The following is a 16,654-nucleotide window of genomic DNA, read 5'->3' on the forward strand; positions in this document are numbered from 1 at the left end:
TGTACTTGGGAATTTTATTACAGTGCAACCTTAATCATCCTAAGTGAAAGATCTATGTGATTGGTCATATGGTTTGCGTGGGAAGACTGAGAAAAGGGTGTAGAGAGTGGGCATGTGTGAAAGCTCAGAACTTTCTTATCCCAAATACAAATTTGAGGCTGCTTATAGTAACTGCAAACTGCCAGAGGGTTTTCTCAAGAATAAGAAATGACATCAAGTGTCTCAGCAAGATATAGCAGCTCAAGCTTTCGTGCTGCACTGAACATCCTCTGCAGGAACTACCCAGTTTGTAAATTTAAAAATTATTCACACTACCTTAATTTTACAATGAGTGTGTTGGTAAGATTGAGGAGGAAATGAAATACAGGTTGCTGAGTTAGTTGGAGAGAATGAGCACCTGTGGACAAGCAAGTTAAGTAAGGTCATATGCAGCTTCAGCTGAAGTATTTTATGAACACAGAACAGAGTAATCAGTTACACTATTTTAGCTTTCCTCTTATCAGTAAATCAGGTTTGAGTATACAAGGAATTATATAGATAATTTGAAGTCATATTTCACTTGGCAGAGCAGTCCTCTCTAGATTCTCTAGTGACTATAGTGACTATAACACTAGAAGAAAAAATGTCCAGGTCTGTCCATCATTTTAGATATGAGAGAAGGAAAAATGCAAGTAACATCCTTCTGCTCTCATGTTTCTACATCTATCCTACCCTTAATACATACCCCACCCAAACAACAAGACCTAGGCATCAAAATACAAACCCAAAATGACCAGAATCTACCTCACATAATCCCTTTACTATTTCCCTGTCTGAAAAGAGTACCTTTTAGAGTTTGAAGAACCTACAGAAGTTCAGTTTTTAAAAATCTGTGATCATAAAACACTTTACAAAAGTTCTGAAACAAAATAAACTCAAACACTGAATTTACAAGTAACTCTAGAAAGAAATCATTATACTTCATATTATATACATAGATAGACTGAATTCACATTAACAGCCTTCAAGCGTTTTAAGAATTCTGTAGCAGAGAGAAGGCACAGAGTCAGGAAATCACTGAGATTCAGCATGCAAGAGTTAAAAGAAAAACTGAGCAGGAAATAGAAAGGGAGGATATTTGATTACTAAGACATGTACAAAATAGCAGGAGTCTGTGCAACAAAAGGTAGGAACCTGGTATACTACTGTAGGTTTTGAGGACAACACAGCAGAAGACAAATATACTTGTTAGAATTAAAGCAAAACACATCAGAATTTGATGCTTTTGGATACACCTGGTACACATGAAACACCATCCCTGTTTCTTACACATTACAGCAATCAAGGGGACTGTATGGTTGCAGGTTTCCCAAAATACTAATAATAAACAAACTATGGTGCAAAAATACTCATAATTCTAACAAAGAAAGGCTAGTCAATTGTATCCAATGGGAAAAAAAGGGTACACTGGTGTGTGATTATACACACTAAATGAAAAATAATCTTTTTAATAGAAAAGTTTGCATTTATAAAGCCACACAGAATAATTTCCCTGGGTCCAATAAATATTTTAACTGTAAATCACAAAATAACTATGACACTTCAGAAAACTGAGATGGGATGTTAATAACAAATTAAAAGCTGCCAAGTAAACATTTACTTAACAAATGGGGGAAGGAAGGGAAGAAAGAGGAAGGAGGTGAAGGGCAAGATGAACCCATGTGACAAAGAAGTCTCCCAAATTAACTTAATTCTTCCAAGTTCCCCTGAAATATGACTGGAGGAATGAGTTGTAAGACAAACAAGCAGTTCAGGGAAAAGTATTATCAGGAATGTTTTAGAAACCTTGAGGTAGATAATCTGAAAAAGGATTTTGTGGAAGGTCAGCTTCAAGCATCTGTGGAAACAACTCATCTGGAATACAGCTGTGCTACTGACACAGCATTTTAAACTTTACGGGGACATTTTCACACCTGTTTTTAATACACTACTAAAAATGGTAAATAATGGATAAAAACTACTAAGAGTCACAAAAAACAAGCTGTACATTTTACAAGTATCATGAATTATCTGGTTGTATCTGTCGGAGTCAGAGGTTTAAAGTACTGACACATGCTGCAGAACAAAACATGACAGAGTAACCACAGCCTGGTTGGACAGCACTCATGACTGGGAATGTAAGTACCGAGAAAAAGGTGACATTAAAAATAGAAATGAAGAGTAGAACAATGTGTGTCAATGCTGTGTCAAACTGGAATAACTGTAACAGAAAACAAGAACAGATATCTGTTTGGGTAAAATCTTTTGAGGAGGGGAAGTAGGTAAAACAGGTTCTGTCTAAGACATTAGACTAGTGGGGCATTTGCTACAGCATCAGTGTTTGAAATGGATGCGGATCTTTAGATAAAAATAAAGTTACTTAAATCATTTTAGGAGACTAATTACCCATACAGAAAATGGATAACAAATCAAACACTTAAAAGCTTAGTTATTCTTGGAGCTAATAGCTGAAAAACTTATGAAATAGCTACTGAAGCAGCAAATTATTGCTTCAAGATGGTTCTCACTAACTAATGAAGACATTATAAAACACCTGCTCGTAACCTAATCCATGTATTACTGGATTTTTATTTAAATAAAGAATGAAAAATCCCAAACAGGTTTATAACTAGGTCTGTGATTTTCAGTGGCATAAACCCAAATAATTTGACAGCAAAAGTTGGCAAAGATATCTGAGATACAGGAGAAGCCTGGCATTTAACACAAAGATACTAAAATATTTAAGGATTCACATCTCAAGCTGAAGAGCCAAAGCCTGATGTTTGACAAGCCAATCATTGATAACATTATGCAAGTAAAACCTCAGAAACACGCAGAGATCCTATCAAGAATAGCAGGGGGCAGACAGAGGAGATAAGAGAGAAAAAATGAGTACAGAAAGCTGCATCTAAGGCACACAGCAAAAAGTAATGCTTTTTTGTATCTAGGTAGGAAAAAACACAAAAGAAAAATGCATATACTAACATGGGATGAGACAAAGATCAAGGATACTCAGAAATGAAACCCCAAGCTCCACAATAATCCTGATCTGTGTTGTCTCAGGTATAAGAACAATGATAAACAGAGAACAGGAACTTTTAAAATTATTATTTAATGCAATCAAAAAGAATTAACTTCTCAGAATTACAGAAACAGTGACACAAAAGATTGTCCTTTCTAAAGTAAAAACTTTAAAGAAAATATCACTTCTATAAGGCTTGGAGAACAACTACAGTGCCAATGTTTTTTTCAAGAGGGAAGGCAAAGACAAATACATATAATCTTAGTAATATATAAAAATTTAGACAAAAATATCATATAAAAATGAGAGGAGTATTATTAACAATTAACACTGTTAATGGAAAAATACATTATAGTTCAAGTTTAATAAAGAGACTGTACAAAAGAACCTGGCTAAGAGTTATTCCAAACCAGAGCTGCCTAAAAGCCAGGTTCATCAAGGTTAGACAGCTGTGAAGAGGGCAAATGCAATTCCAGAATGTACTCGTTAGAGCAGAAAGAGAGAGATAGTGCCAATGTAGAACACTCCAGTGAGACCACATCTGGAGTGTTACACATAATTCTCATCATAATAATTAAAAACACACACAAGAAAATTCAAATTGGAGCAGCTGCAGAGATGGGCTGCAAGGCTGATCAGCTGACTGGAGAATGCAGAGTATGAAAAACACTTCATTTAGTCAGTCTAACAAAAAAAAGCCAAGAGGAGGCACAAATACTCTCTATAAATACAGATGAGACAAGCACCATGAAGGAAAAAGAACAGGTTATCTAGAGGATAATGTTTCCACAAAAATGAATATATATAAAGGCCATACAGACTATTAAAACATTACGAGTGGAAATTGGGTTTCAAGATTATAAATGAAACTGTAGAAAATACTGCTTCCTCACAGTTTGTTTTGGATAGACTGCAGAAAAGATGGACCTAATAACCTAACTGTTCTTAAAATACAGCTGGTAAGTTCATGAAAAGTATTAGACAGGACAACTCTAATAATGAAGACATGTGACTTCCAAGGTTCTTCCTTGTGCTCTATTTCCTAATAATTACAAACTAGCTTATTAAATTATGATCTGAAGCTTTCCCTCCCATCCAGCCAGTGTAATGTGTAGCACAGTTAAGAACTTACGAATCTCCAAAATAAAACTGTTGTCTTCATTATCACAGAATCACAGACTGTTTGGAGTTGGAAGGGATCCTGAAGATCATCAAGTTCCAACTCTCCTGCACAGGCAGGGACACCTCCCACTAGAGCAGGCTGCTCAGAGCCCCATCCAACCTGCCCTTGAACACCTCCAGGGATGGAGTCCCCACAACATCCCTGGGCAGCCTGTTCCAGTGTCTCACCACCCTTACACAGAAGAATTTCCTTCTTCTCAGCCAGCCTGCTTCATTTTTTTGAAATAAAATAACCAGATGCTACAACCACTAACTGCCTTCCACAGCAAACATTCTTAAGATGTCAGGAGACAGAGAAGAGTCAATTTGTCCAATACTTGCTTAATAATTCTATTTTGTAGAGTGAAGCAAAGATTCCAACTACTGAAGAGGGAGCTCTGCTATGTGACAACACTATTACTATTGAGAACTTCTAGATCTTCCAGTGAACAGGTTGCAGCCACCTGGGGTGTCATTTTAAAACCAGCTGCCTTGCTTTTGGGATCAAGTAAGTAATTTTTTCATGTTGCTTTGTACAGTATGAGCACACCAGCTTGGATCAGCCACAGCTGGGTATCTGTATTCCACACAGTACTGCATGGAAGAGACCTGCCTTTCATTCCCCAATTCTTTCTTCAAATATGGCAATATGACATGCCATCTATTGTTCTTCCACCACATCTAGAGCAGCATCACCCCATGCAGAGGTTATCAGGAATTTCCCTAAAGTCCCTCAGACCAAGAAACTTCTACAGCAAACTTTTAATTCCACTAGATGACAACTTCTGAAGGGTCCCTATATGCATATCCTGATTGAACAGAATGCTCTATTTTCAGTTAGCTCTGGGATCAAGCTTCATTATTATTCTCTTCTTACATAAATTACCTATATTGTTCAGGGCTTGAAGAACATAAGCATGACCTATGCATGCTGAGAACCCTTTAAGAGCTCTTCTGTATGCACTACAGTCAATCTAAGCATTCTCTGCAAAACAGTAAACAGCTATCCCACTTGAAGAAGCTAAAACTTGATGCATCAAATACACTTCTTTACAAAGCAAGATTAAAAATGCAACTATCTTTACATTTGACCTACCTTGAGTAAACTTAGTAAGTTTTAAGAGAACCTTTTAAAGTAATGAAACAGGTTACATTTCTAACTTCAGCTAATGGTATTTTCACTTGATAATAAATTATTAAAATGTATTAGAAAAGGAACTAATATATTGGGAGTCCCACAAATATGGTAACAACCAACAATCAAGCTATGAAGAATGTGTCAAACTACAGCTTGGTCTCCCTGACACACATTTATTTCTACAATAGCTTAAATATGAGAATATCTATAGTCAGGTCTGACAGACAGCCAGTTGCTTAGCAGAGCATAGAAGAAAGATTACAAATACCAGTTCTGCCTAGAGTTATAGATTTAGCTTTGGTTTTGCATTTAAGTGCCTATTTGATAAATTCCTATCTTTCCTTGTTCTATTTATCAAGGAAATCAACTTTCTAAAAGTGCAAGTTTAACCACCGCCAGACACTGTAGTGCAACTACGACTGACCTTGGGAAAACAGAATAGCGTAGGCTACTCCCTTTAATTGATAAAGATACTCCTGTCCCACAAAACTGTTGTATGTATCATCATAAACTGCATGTACCAGACAGTTCTGCTGTTACGCCCACCTGGACAATTCCCAGAAAGAAACAAGTTTCTTTAATCAGTGGCCTGAGAGGGATGCTAAAAGGCTTTGCAACTCTGGGAAATCTACTGTAGCTCAAGAGAGCCTTGAGGGTCAGGAATGAAAGGATTTAATAGTTTACAAAAGGGTGACAAAGTGGGCTGATGTTTCTGTGAAATATCCTTAAAAGAAAAAAAAAAATAAAAACCCATCACACTTCAACAAATGTAAACGTTTAAGCTGTGAACTTAGTTTTCAGTTGTCTTCAAACCTGTTACCATGTCTTTGCTTTTTGAGCGCATTGAACATGAAAATAACATGCTTGCACTCCTTAAATAACCCATCTGTTGTTCTGCTACTTTAAAAACTTGTCAGCTGCTATCCATTGCAGTTCCACTTTCAGTGTGAAATTAGCAATTCATATTTATTATTTATTTTGCTTAATTACACTAATTTCAGGCACTTTAGTGCCCCAACAGTTGAAATAATGAGGGAACCCCAAATAGCTAAGATTAAGAAAACAGTATCACAAGTATTTCATTAAGAAACCTAATACTGCCTCCCTTGATTGAGAACCTACCTCTGACTAAACATGAAGTAGAAACAGATAGAAATGTTTCCAGATTTCGTATCATTCAAAAGAGCACTAAGATACAGATTCTTCATAATAAGCAGATAAAAAGACAGGAAAGAGTCACAGAAAGGAGTTAGTAAAAAAGGCTCCTCAGGTAATCACACATATAACTGTACTATATATATTGCACAAGATAGACAAGCCCAGTATGAACCAAGGCAACACAAAACCACAACTTGCATCACTTTGGATTCATTTTCAGAATACTATGCACACCTTTGGGTCTGCTTACACATTCAGAGCAGGCAATCACTGGATTGAAATAAATACAATTTGAGGAAAACCCAAGCAGTTAAGACCACAGGCCTCCCTCACAGTTTTATTTTCTAGCAGTTTAGGATGTATTCTGGCTCCCTCCTGCATACGCTCTCTGCATTTAGGGCAGGATGTCCCTACTTCTGTTTTGAGAGAAGGATCATTTCACCCAGTCTCCCATATAGTTTCATGGTTAGAACTCTGAGCTGCATCTTCTTTGGGTTCAAATCCTATCAAGCAGGAGAAGAACTGAACTTTACATTTCTACTATAAAGACAATTTATCTAATGAAAGGTGGGGAAAAAAACAACGTAACTTAAGAAGAATTCAAATGCAGTAGGACAGAGATGAACTATTCAGATCTTTTTTGTGATGGCACACTTCTGCCCCCCCCAACTCACTAGAGCAGGGTATTAATAATCTTAAATCATCTAGATGTGGCACTTGGGAATATGGGTTAGTGCTGGACTTGGTAGAGTCAGGTTAGCGGTTGGACTTTATGATCTTGAAGGTCGTTTCCAACTTAAGTGATTCTATGATTGTAGAACTATATTGCACTGATAAACACAGGTAGCTTGCTTATAAGTAGAGTGGTCAAAACTCTAGAAAGTTTATAGCTTTATAGTGCAGGAGGGCTAATGCTAATTTAAGATACAAGAGTACGTGTGCCAGATACCTCAAATATTAAGCAGGAATTCTAGAAACGCATCAGATTTTCAAAAGTTAAAAACTGCCAGGCAACATACTTACTAAATGACCACAAGAGTGCTTGGAAAGTATCCACTTTCAGCATGACTCACAGTGTACTCTATGACTTCCTTGTAACCTCTGGAATTTTACAAAGATGTAGTATTATAAACTTCTGAAAAGTAAGATTATTTTCAAAGAAAAGCAAAACAAAAAGGACATACAGCTGTGAACACGGCAGGAGAGCACTCAATGCAGCACTGCAACTACAGCATACAGAGCTACATGGAAAAGAATAACTAAAAAATAGCATAAAATCACAAGCCCTATGTTTCACTTGAACACGTTCCAAGTACAGAGATTTATTCTGCTGCAAAGCCACTCAAGTATCATTTTGCTTAAGGCTGAGATAATTGATTCATTCTAACAGAAATACAGAGAGTACTAAGATATATCTTGTACTATTTAGCTTACTTGGATTACAGACATAACCAAAAGATAAAACACAAACTGTGATGATATTAGAAGTGTTTACAAAAGCCAATAAAATACCACAGGCAAATAATTAAATGTTCAGTATATCTAAAAATTAGCAAGCCTTAGAGGAACACAAGAGGATCTCTTTCCAGTCTGACAGGAAGTATTGTGAGATTGTACTATTTCAAGAAGTTGCAGAGCAAGAAAACAGAATCAACAATACACCTAGCATTACTGTTCTATATTTTATAAATATGCGTATACACACTGTCAACTATTTTAAGAACACACAATACAGTGTGCAAGAAGAGATTGTAAACAAGGGTTTGCTGATAAATACTTGCAAAAATAACTGATACATGAAGGAATCAATCCAAATTTATATTATTGACCAGATATGTTTGTTTGGCTGTCAGTATCAAGCGCACAGAGCACATAAAATTGTATCCTTAACTTCTCTGGGAATTACAAGTAATCTCACAGCACTAAAAGACTGTCTAGATAAACATATAGCTGTGTTTCACCTTGGATTCTTCAGCAATTGTTGCCACATCTGATGGCAATTCCTAGTGTCAAGACATTCCTCTCAAATTCCCTGATCTGTACCACTAGGTTGTAACATAGTACACTGTATCCCCATGGTGTTTATATTCTACACCATGACTAATAATTTAGAACCACCACTATGACCGATATGATTAATTTACACACATACTTTAATAGAAAGATCAGTACTATTTAAACAACTCAGGCAACATGTTTAAACACAAGATGGTTATAAACAAGTAAGAAAAGGCAACAAACTATTTGAAAAACTGGTAAATACTTTTTGAATGTTCATAAGAGTAATTTTAAACATTTTACTGAATGATCCTTTGTTCTCTTATTACAATAGGAAAACTGCAGTTCCAGCAATACTTCTAGACTACTATCATTCTGAGAGATAACCAGCTTCTTCTTTGTCATTTACACAGCCAGTAAGTGGCAGAAGATGAACCAAGAACAGACAGAAAATCATATATCATGGTGCTCTGAACATACTTGGTTTTAACAATAATAGGGCATAAAATTAGGTAGATGATACTTCAATTAACTCTCAAACCATGACTTAATGGCTGGTCCCTCAGACCTGAAAAAAGGTCAGATTTGGGAGACGAACTGCTAGACAGTTCTGTAATCATGAAGTGTGTGTGGAAGACTCTAATAAGAACAAAGACAAGTTATGTGTGTGGATAAATTTGGAAGTGAGAAAGAGCAAAAGCCTACAAAAACAGTTGCACAGAACTGGCTGTGAGCCACAGAAATTCTGAGGAGAGGTGGTATCAGCAGATGTTCTGGTTAGACTTACGAGGAAAAAGGCAACAGCACCTTATATGGACAGTCAAAAGGAGGCATGAAATGTAAAGGAACAGGAAAGAAAAATACTAAAATTCCCATTTTCAACCTAGAAATTCTTAAATAAATAATATTTTTCTGTTACTATATATCAACTTATAGTAGCAATTTATGACACAGGCAAGTAATTTAAAAGTTAAGGTTGAGATACTTCAAAAAATTCTCAAATAAGCATTTAGGATATTTGCAACTCTATGGATTACAACTTAATGACTGTTAGTAAATCATCAAAACGGGACACTGGAAGGTAATGGAAGCTGTCCTGGAGATATTTCACTGTGAAGCATTTAATTAGATTTTCATAAGAAAATAAATTTTAAAAACCCTACAAAAGTACAAAGTCCAAACATATTTTAAGATATACTTAACATGAAGAATAAACAAAAGTAATTACTTCTTTCTTAAACAACAAGAGAACATCAACCAAACATGCTTCTTCCCTGTTCACTTGTTTAGTTATCCATCAGCCAACTTCAGATGACTGTATATTATGCAGGCAAAAGGGAAGATTTTCTGTTATGACCTATTTTACAGAATAGATTCCATACAATATGCACAGTTATCTGTAGGATGGACACATCTGTCTTAGCTAATGGTAAAATCCTGTTTATTGTTCTTAGAATACTGCATAAAAACAGGAGAAAAAAAATGCTCTAAAGCATGCAAGAGGGAGAAATTATCTAAAGAAAGAGTCTGTAGAAAAAGACAAAATAAGATCAGCTATCCATATCTAGCCTCCCTTCCAAAACCAAATCATTAATCACTATTTAACAAGCCTTTAAAAAAAAAGCAGACCTGCATTAAACGGGCAGGGGGGAACACTGTTGCAAAAAAAAAAATTAACAGACCAATCTTCAAATCCACCCCCTCTTGAAATGACTGAGATGAGAATCTAAGAAAATAAGTATGAGAGAAAGCGTAGAAAGCAAACATGACATTCACTTACATAAAGTTTTCTGGATATTCACTCAAGGCCATATCAATGATATTCAAAGCATCATGATAGTGTTTCTGGGCTGATAGCAAGAGTGCAAGGAGATGAAGAGAGTTGGCATCATCTCCTTGTAGCTGCAGAGCCTGACGAACATAACCCAAAGCTTCTGGTATCTGATTTTAAAAAAAAGGCAGAAAAAGAAAGCACCACTATTAGAAGTATTGCCTGTTACTTGATAACATGTCCATTACATTTTCAAAATATTCACCTGGACATCATGTAGAATTACATAGACTTCTCTAAGAAACTACTCAGAAGATTAAAATTGACCTGATGCTCTACAGTGAAGAGTAAAAATTAAATAACATACAATATGTATTGTAAAATACATAAACTTGTATGTAAAATAACATACAAGTTTTATTAAAACAGTTCCCTTCAGCCCTTTATAATATTCACTTACTATTCTTTTTCAAGTATTAGTTATATTTCTATATGATTTTGAGAATATTTTGATTGTAATACATTAATACTGCAGCTAGACTGCAACAGTAACTGTTCTTCACATAGGATTTCACAATCTCCTCAGCGGCATGTGCTTTGGCTCAAAATTAAGTACACTAAGTGATAAAAACAGGAAATTTAATTAAGCAACATAAAAAGTTTGGAATTCAGAACAGTCATAATCTGCTACCATAAAAATTTTGTGCTATTAAAATGACAATCCATTCCCCTCTAATGTGGCACAGTCCAGTGTCTCTGCTACTCAATAGCAATGAAATGTAGTCACCTAGAGTATGTGAACTACTATGCTCAAAGCTACTTCCTAAAATAAACAGGGAATGGCTTACCATGACATACACTGAGCAGCTTCACATCATCCAAATTCAGGTGATACAAGGTAGAATCCTAAATCCCTTAAAAGTAACAGCTGTACAAGTTGGACTGAGCTCTGATCACTTTCATAGCTTTAAAATATTTTCTAGTTTTCTTAAACGCATTTTTGTAGTTTTTTCACAATAACCAAACCTCCTATAAGTTTCCAGAAAAGGCAGGGGTCTTAGTAGAAACTCAAGATTTAAGCACTGTCAAGATCATTAAAGACTAGATTCAAGTGTCCCACTCTCTAGATAATCATTCTGAACAGAGATTACACATAATAGGTAAAACCAGGGTTTTACCAGCTGCATAAATGCGGAAACAAATAAATTTAATAACTTATGTCTTATTTCTAATCCTAGATCTGGAAACACTGTGGCAGAATTCTGGAGAAGTGTCCAAGACTGAAGGTGTTCAGAGAAAATATTTGATATGTTTTCCACATACATGCAAAACTGGGGTTTTATTGAAGAAATCTTCATCTGTATCCATCAACAGATAGAAATTCTAATCTTCATATGACAGTGTGAGGCTGCACTTTTAAAAACACAACTAACCTGTCTGGATATGGCAAACTGAAGTGCCAAGTAAAATGCTGCCAGATGATCTGTTGGAGACAAACTGTGAGCCCTTAGAAACAAAGAAACAAAACAAAAAACCCAATTAATTTTTCCTGTTAATACATAAACACAAACACACATATAGTCAGGTACCCATACTGACATCTCTTCATGGATGCCCAGATTTTGATACATGTGGTGTTCATTCCAGTGACTTTCCTGTCCCTTATAGCAGAAAAGAATTTAGTCATTTTAATAGAAATTATGTAATTTCAGTATAAATTTAAAAATGAGCCATGCAAAATTATTATACAATTAAAATATACTCCTAAACAAACACTACATGTAACTAAGTAAAAAAAAACCCAAAGCAACCAAAAAATTCCCCCAAGCAACATGCCTTCAAAGACAAGAATTAAGTAATTTGCATTAGAAGTACTCAAGCAAGTGCACCAACTCTGACCAGGATGGTTCTGAAGCACAGAACACAAAGAGGAAAAAAAAAGCCATTTAAGTTATTAGGAGACAGTTTAATATTTTGTTAAATTTATCTCCAAATTGGATATTGGAGTCAAATATAAAGCCTAACAGGGTCCAGGACCCATACTTTTTAAAATTTAAGGTCACAAATTAAGCAAGACTAAGGGAGAACAATAGATTCTAACTCAGAGTACTTGTTCAGTCACCCAAGCTCCAGTTAGCGAAATCAACCTGTTACAACTACATAACAGCCATTTGGTAAATTTTGTGAAGCTTCAATTCACACCAACCACAGGAAAAGCATTGAAAGTCTTCCAAAATAATAATTAAAAAGAATTTAGTGAAACAAACACCTCCTCAACACTCTGTGAAGATGGCAACTGGCAGCTTCTCAAATGGCCACCACCCCAAACTGGTACCCTTGAAATCTGGCATAGGCAAGGGTCCAAAACATAGCTGTATTTCTTCAGGAATTGGTTCTCTAGGTAAGTGATTAAAAATAACACACAAAAAAAACCCTAAACAACTGAGCCCAGTACAGCTCCTTGTTCTGTAAGCTGTGTAAGACATGAATGGAGCATTTCAACTTCCACCTCTTTTAAGATGTGGGAAGAGAAAGTACACATGACTCTGGCTCTGGTATGCTGAGAGTAACATACTCTGTGGTAACAAAATTACAGCAACATTCTACACCTATGTGATCAGCATAAGGAATCAGCAACATTATCAAGCACATTGAAGTGTATTTCCAGGACAGCTAATCTATCAGGTATCAATATGCAGAACAATCACCTTTCAAAACACACTTTTTCCCTTCTGTTAGAAGGTAGCTATGGGATTTTTGACATGCAGAAACGTTTCTTCTTGACGACCAAATCAATCAATTAAAGATTCTGTGTGGAATCTGAGCTACTCATATCCGCAGTATCACTAACAGCAATACTAGCAATTCGTTTCCAAAACATACACCCTGCACACTCTAAAAGCCTATATACAAGTTCATTCTGAGAATGGCCAGCGGAAACGATTAACACATAACTTAGCATTAATACCCTCTAACATGCACCTATAAAAAGAAAATTTATCAACTTGTAAAAGAAAAGAACAAAGAAAATCCCAAAGCATCAAAAAGATGAACAGAAACCAGATCCAACTAATCCTCATGTTTTCAAGATCTGGATGGGTGTATGCTTTCCTCGGTAAAAAACTGTCCAAATGGCTGGGCCTGAAGAGTTGTGGTGGATGGAGTTAAATCCAGTGGGTGGCCAGGCACAAGTGGTCTTTCCCATGGATCGGTATTGGGGCCAGGTTTCTAAAGTGTCTTTATCAACAATCTGACTGAGGGGATCGAATGCACCCTTACTAAATTTGTGGACAACACCAAACTGGCCAAGCGTGTTGATCTGCTTCAATGTAGGAAGGGTCTACAAAGAGACCTAGACAGGCTGGATCAATGGGCTGAGACCAATTGTATGAGATTTAACAAGGCCAAATGTCAGGTCCTGCACTTGGGTGACAACAACCTCAAGCAACACTACACATTTGGGGAAGAGTGTCTGGAAAGCTGCCCAGAGGAAAAGGACCTGGAGGCATTGGTTGATAGCTGGCTGAATATGAGCCAGTAGTGTGCCCAGATGGCCACAAAGGCCAACAGCATCTTGGCTTGTATCAGAAATAGTGTGGCCAGCAGGACTAGGGAAGTGATTGTCCCTCTCTACATGGCACTGATGAGGCTGCACCTCGGATACTGCGTTCAGTTTTGGGCCCCTCACTACAAGAAGGACATTGAGGTGCTGGATCATGTATAGAGAAGGGAAACAGCCAGTGAAAGGGTTTGGAGAACAAGTCTGATGAGGAGCAGCTGAGGGAACTGGGGTTGTTTAGCCTGGAGAAAAGAAGGCTGAAGGGAGACCTTATCACTCTCTACAACTACCTGAAATGAGGCTGTACGAAGGTGGGTGTTGGTCTCTTCTCCCAAGTAACAAGTGATAGAACAAGAGGAAATGGCCTCAAGTTGGGCCAGGGGAGGTTTAGATTTGATATTAGGAAAAATATTCTTTATTGTAAGGATTGTCAGGTGCTGGAAAAGGCTGCCCAGGAAAGTGCTTGAGTCATAATCCCTGGAGCTATTTCAGAGACATGCAGATATGGTGGTTAAGACATAGTTTAGTGGTGGACTGGGCAGTGCTGCATTATTGGTTGGACTCAATGATCTTAAAGGTCTTTTCCAACTGAAATGATTCTATGATTCTGTGACTTCATGTGTACGCATTTATATTCTGCTAGTTAGCTTAAATATTTCTAAGCTCCATACTACTACAAAACTGAAGTTCCACTCAATCTATATAGTTAAAGGCCATCTGCAATGGTTCACTGAAGAGATGCTAAATATGTTTTCAGACTTCAGCTGTCACTGTTCACTGTTTGGAAGTCTTTGAAATGGAATAGTTAAGAAGGTATCAAGACACTTATTCTTCAGCTGCAGAGAATGAAACAGAGAAGCTCCTGGGTGAAAGATGACATAACACAACCAGGCAACAATATTTGAATACAGTGTGAAAGAGTGAAGTCATAGTGACAAGAAGCTGAGTATTGTTTGAAATGTACTCCTCCTAACATATTGCTTAGTCTCTTTTAACTCAAACCACTTATTCCTTTTCTAGAGCAATCTAAGAAAATATTACCACATTAAGCAGTATGCTACCTATAAAATCATAGTCTTATTTACGGGTGGTCAAAAGGCTGTACAACATCAAACCTCAGAAAAAGGTAATTTTCCAGACAGATTGATAGCAGGCAATGACTCTCAGAATTCTGGGGATGACTATACCAAACTGGAGGATAGTCAGCATGCACTGAACTGGAATGGACTGGCTTCAGGCAGTGGTTCATTTTATCCCTTTTTTGTTTCAAAGAATCAGCAGAAGAAAGCAAATAATTATTAGAACCTCAAAAGTAGAGAATGGGTATAACTGTCAAGAAATGGTTAGCACTGTATTTTTGAAACAGTGGTGGTTGTCAGTGGCAAGAGGTGCATGAGGAACTGAGGTACAAAACCAGGAGGTAGAAAGTTCAGTTTGGAACATGGAGAAAGAATACTGAAGTAATAATACCCACTAAAACCATTAAGGAATAGGAAGAGCAAAGATGTTAAAATATATTTACAGACAAGGAATACTTTAGAAAGAAAAAGGAAGGACCAATACATACCAGTCTCACTCTAAAGGTACTGCAAAACAGTTTTTTAGCCCTATCCCTTGGATACAAAATCACAAACAAAAATCCCAGATTTTGCATCCACATTAATTTACAATCAGTTTCCCTGAAGCATTTAGGCCAACCTCACCAAAGTTAGGTTTTCAATAAACATAAAAAGGGACCTATTTAGTAGTTGCAGGACTTCTGCCAGCTTTGCCATAAATATTTTTTTTCTGTAATTAGCGTAGAGATGTTTTCATTCACTGTTTATTGTCATTTCATCTGCAGAGTCAAACCCTTGAGAAGGAACTACTGTCATTAGCAGCAGTGCTACATCTGTGTAAGGCACTTGCAAGATGGGGCATTCATGCTGTCACTGCTGTTAAAATCTCCAGATAGAATTATTTTTTCCCCCAGCTTACTACCTGCTTTTCACCCACAGGTGAGGGCCTCCATTATCACTCTGCCTCTACAGAGATAATTGCAAAAGCCTGCTATATAATCTGATTAGTGACCAACTCTTTTAGAAACACTAACACATAGAACCATGACTTGAAACTTTGCATGATACTATTTTCCCTTCTAGATCAGAACAGCCCTGTGAGTAAATATTTTATACTAGAGAGTCACACAAATATCTTTAAAATGAAATAAAAGGAAATCCTTAGAAATCAATTCAGGTATTTCTGACAGAAAATGATGAAGTAAATGCTAAAGAAATACCTTCTGTACTTATGAAGGAAGACTTCTAGAGGTGAAATCCTCATTATGCAATCTCTTACAAGTCCCTCTTTTCAACACATAATAAAGCTTTTCACTACATGCAGCTGAATTAAAAGATTAATACTCACTCACCTCTGAAATGCAAGAAGAGCCTTTCTCTGCAAGACCTCTTGCAGCCCTCGCAAAGATGCTGAAAAGGATATACTTAATCAGTGACATGCAAGATCAAGAGATTTCATTCCACTTGGTCACTGAAGAATACTTAATATATTGATTGTTGCACACAGAAGCTTTAAGTCTAGTATTCTGCTAGGTATCCTTTTTTACGCAACATGAGAATTTCCAAATGTGATTGCTTATTCTTATCTTACCATCAGTAGCCTGCAGACTGTAAGTCAATCCAAGTGCCAAGTAGCCTTTTGCTTTGAACTCTGACGTTTTGTCCCCAAGATCAACGACTGTTTTAGCAAATCTTTCAGCTTCTTCCAACTGAAAACATTACAAAACATCCACTTAAGTCTAAAACTAGCTAAAGCTTACATTATAATGAG

General features: G+C 36.6%; 1 protein-coding gene across 6 annotated transcripts in view; it reads right to left on the minus strand.

Moving 5' to 3' along the window:
* TTC7B (tetratricopeptide repeat domain 7B) overlaps positions 1-16,654 on the minus strand; it is a 215,422-nt gene that overhangs the window by 52,393 nt on the left and 146,375 nt on the right. For all 6 annotated transcript variants that reach the window (XM_051622576.1, XM_051622574.1, XM_051622575.1 and 3 more), the window contains 4 exons: positions 16,475-16,592; positions 16,236-16,293; positions 11,700-11,772; positions 10,276-10,436 (listed from right to left, as the gene is read on the minus strand). In XM_051622576.1, the coding sequence (XP_051478536.1) occupies positions 10,276-10,436; positions 11,700-11,772; positions 16,236-16,293; positions 16,475-16,592 (410 nt within the window). The remainder of the gene's footprint in view (positions 1-10,275; positions 10,437-11,699; positions 11,773-16,235; positions 16,294-16,474; positions 16,593-16,654) is intronic.

This window comes from Apus apus, chromosome 5 (genome assembly GCF_020740795.1).
Source record: "Apus apus isolate bApuApu2 chromosome 5, bApuApu2.pri.cur, whole genome shotgun sequence".
Classification (NCBI taxonomy): domain Eukaryota; kingdom Metazoa; phylum Chordata; class Aves; order Apodiformes; family Apodidae; genus Apus; species Apus apus.